We start from the raw sequence: 3,567 nt of genomic DNA on the forward strand, positions 1-3,567 counted from the left end.
CCTCTCCAGCACCATGTCTCCCTACATGCTTCTCACCGTTGAGGTAATGGACTAGATTTCTGAAAATGTAAGCCAGAACCAACTAATTGTTTTCTTTTATAAGAGTTGCCTTTGTCATGGTGTCTATTTATATCTATAGATACAAACTAAGACATGTTATTCTTAGGCCAGGGTTATTAGCATGCAGCTTTGTATTTGTTTGAACTAAGCAGATGTAACCAGTTTCCCAAAATATTCCCAGTGAGTGACATTCACAGATAATGTTAGGCTATAGAGTTCTTGGTTTATCTACAATCATTTCTAAGTTTGCAATTTGAATACTTCTTTCAATTTTAAATTTTTATTTTCATTTTACCTTTAATTATCTTAGAAGTTGCTGATTGATTTATGGTTTTTTAGTATTTACTGTTTTGTTTGATCCAAACCTTCTCCTCCCCATCTCCTCCTCTTATTCCAGCATAGCTGTTTTACAATTATTATTTTTCCATCTTTACTCATATCATATGTTTTCTTATCTTAACTAGCCTCTTACAGAAGCTCTTTTTAACCATAGTATGGGGTCTTTTCTAGTTTTCTGGGCTAAACACATTAATCCCACATAAACGCACATTTCTATATGACTACAAGCAATTCAACCAAGCTGAGAAAGAGTGTATGCTAGTGATTCCTGGGCCTGTGTTACCTCACTTAATAGAATACTTTCCATTATTTTGCTGTATCCATTTCCTAGAGTATTCTGTAATGCCAGTGCATAGAGAACGAGAGACTATCAGCATCTGGTAGTTCCAACAATCTCAACTCATCTACTCATTTTGCTTTAACTTCTTCAAATTCCAGGATACACTGCCAAAATTTCTTCCCTAGTTCTTGATTGTTCAGCTGACCATCCTCACATGGCTGATGAGTATGTGGAGTAGCAGTGTCTTCCCTAGTGCTGCTTTGTTCAGCCTGGTACTGATTCCCAGCTGCTTCTGCCTACTTCTTCAAAGGGATCTCACCCTACTAAAAAGGATGTCACATGTATACTCCTACAGTAATAAAGTATGGAGTCCTGAGAGTTTCCTCCCAATGCAAGGCACTGATGTACATTCTAACACACTGGTGTTTCTTTCCTACCATTTATACACTAGAGTAAGAGTTGTTCATGATTATTCCAGATAAAGTTTCAATAAAGACACTAAAGATTTCATCTAGGTATCACTGATTAGATATTGTCTTTCTTCCTGCAATTTTTGCTGTCATATATTTTTCTGTTATGTATTCTGTAAGATTCCATTATACCAGTTATTCACTTATATCTAACAGCCCTGTCATGTGTGTGTGTGTGTGTGTGTGTGTGTGTGTGTGTGTGTGTATGTGTGTGGTTGATTTTCATAAAGCTAGTTCTTAACTTAATGTGATGTAAGTTGTGTCTTGAACCACCATTCTAATCCACTATGTGCTTTAAATATTTTTTTTAGATATTACTTCAACAGAGTAAATACTGAAAGACAACTCAGTATGACCACAGTCCAAATTGAGAGTCTGTATTAAGTGGGCCTGTTGACTACCTGGAGAGAAAGACTTCTCACAGAGCAACCTGAAATTCACCTGACAAGAAGCTGGTATGGGCAAAAATGGCAGAAAAACTATATCTTGGTTAACAGTTAGAAGGAGGAAGTCATGTAAGCAAGAAGCTTCACAGAAGCTAGAATTAGATAATAATTTGCACACTTGGCACCACTGTTTCTACAACAGATTTGGATACTTTGCAAGGGATGTTTTATGGATAGGGTAGAAAAGAAGTTTAGTTTCAGGTTAACACAAAGATGGCTCCAACCTTAATTATATCAAGGCAACTTTACCTATTCACAAAATCATACATCTATTCTTAGTGGTATTATAAAGTTCTCATTACATTTATTATGATTCTGGATGAGATATACATTAAAAATTAAAATATTTAACATGTGTAGTCATTATTGAAGTTGTTTTCCATTCATTCCATGACTAGCAAATTAATATATTCTGGTAGGTTTACATCATGTTTGCTTGTGTGGGCTGTCACTTTTATTATTTCCCATAGGCCAACACCATGTTGTCCTGCATGACCATTTTCTCTGAAACTTGGTGGATCTCCTTCCATCAATATTTACATCCTGAAGTATTGGGCAATCTCACAGTAACATACATGGAAAGTAACTACTGACAAAATTTTGGAATTAGGTCTATTTAAGTGGTCAGGGATGATGTTTATCTCCTGAGATTAAAGGAATCTTTGTTTCAGTCTCTGAAATTGTTCATGAATTAAAGGCATCTTTATCCATACAGGCTGCAAATATTTGTCATTATTAATTAGACTGAGAAATAGCAGGGCGATATTCCAAAGGAAATTTTGCTGAATCACAAAATGGATTTATGTAATCTGGCAATTAGAATCATTTTCTTATCACAAACTACCACTGGAATTCTAGGAAATCTCTCTCTTATGTTCTACTATCTAGTCCTTTACTACAGAGAATGCAAACTAAAGCCTGCAGATTTGATTCTCATGCACCTAATGGCATCCAATGCCTTGGTCATTCTCTCTGCAGGAGTACCCCACACAATGGCAGTTTGGGGATTGAAGCAATTCGTGAATAATTTTGGATGCCAGCTCCTATTGTACATGGAAAGATTTGGGCGAAGTGTGTCCATTGGCAGCATTTGCCTCCTTAGTGTCTTCCAAGCCATCACCATCAATCCAAGGGGATTCTGTTGGAAAGATCACAAATTCAAAGCCGCAAAGTACATTGGCTGCTCCATTGACCTTCTCTGGGTCTTGTACATGTTGATAAATTTCATTTTCTTTGTGTACCCTTTTATTGAAAGAAATAGCAAAAATACCACAAGAAAACATGATTTTGGATACTGCTCAATTGTAGGGAGTGATGAAATCAGTGGCTCACTCTATGTAGCATTGCTTTTGTGTCCTGAAATCTTCTTTTCCGTGATGATCACCTGGTCCAGCAGCTCCATGATTGTCATTCTGTACAGACACAAGCAAAATGTACAACACATCCGCAGCACTACTGGTTCTAGCAGAACCTCCCCTGAGTCCAGAGCCACCCAGAACATCCTGGCATTGGTGGCAACATTTCTGGTTTTTTATACCCTCTCCTCCATCTTACGAGGCTGCATTGCTTTTTTTCATAATCAAAACTGGTGGCTTGTGAACATCACCCGCTTCACTTCTCTATGTTTTCCATCTTTTGGACCCCTTGTTCTTATGAGTCATTATTCCATTCTGTCCAGATTCAGTTTGGTCTGGAGGAGGAATAAAACCTCTTAATCTTATTTTAATTATTTACATGCTATGTTTTACTTCATATCTCGTTGCTTACTCCCCCATAACACTCAAAAATTCAATTCAGAATGTTAAGAGTATAACACTTAGTCTTTCTATGATTAACCAAAATGAGTATGGGAGTTTTTTAATCTGGTGAATCAGCAGACTGCATGAGCTGAGATCTATTACATTCTTGAATATACAGCTGGGAGAGTCTTCCCAGTGTCTATCCCATGTTTGAAGAGGCAAACTAAAAATGC

General features: G+C 37.0%; 1 protein-coding gene across 1 annotated transcript; it reads left to right on the forward strand.

Moving 5' to 3' along the window:
- The first annotated feature begins 2,380 nt into the window (after nucleotides 1-2,380).
- LOC143273024 (vomeronasal type-1 receptor 2-like) lies at nucleotides 2,381-3,310 on the forward strand. The gene has a single exon (XM_076570837.1). It carries the CDS (start codon nucleotides 2,390-2,392, stop codon nucleotides 3,308-3,310), a length of 921 nt encoding a protein of 306 aa, XP_076426952.1. The 5' UTR covers nucleotides 2,381-2,389.
- The last annotated feature ends 257 nt before the right edge of the window (nucleotides 3,311-3,567 follow it).

The sequence above is a fragment of the Peromyscus maniculatus genome, chromosome 1 (assembly GCF_049852395.1).
Source record: "Peromyscus maniculatus bairdii isolate BWxNUB_F1_BW_parent chromosome 1, HU_Pman_BW_mat_3.1, whole genome shotgun sequence".
Lineage (NCBI taxonomy): Eukaryota > Metazoa > Chordata > Mammalia > Rodentia > Cricetidae > Peromyscus > Peromyscus maniculatus.

Coding starts and splice junctions, on each gene's coding strand:
- LOC143273024 (XM_076570837.1), top strand. CDS start 2,390: ATGGATTTATGTAATCTGGCAATTAGAATCATTTTCTTATCACAAACT.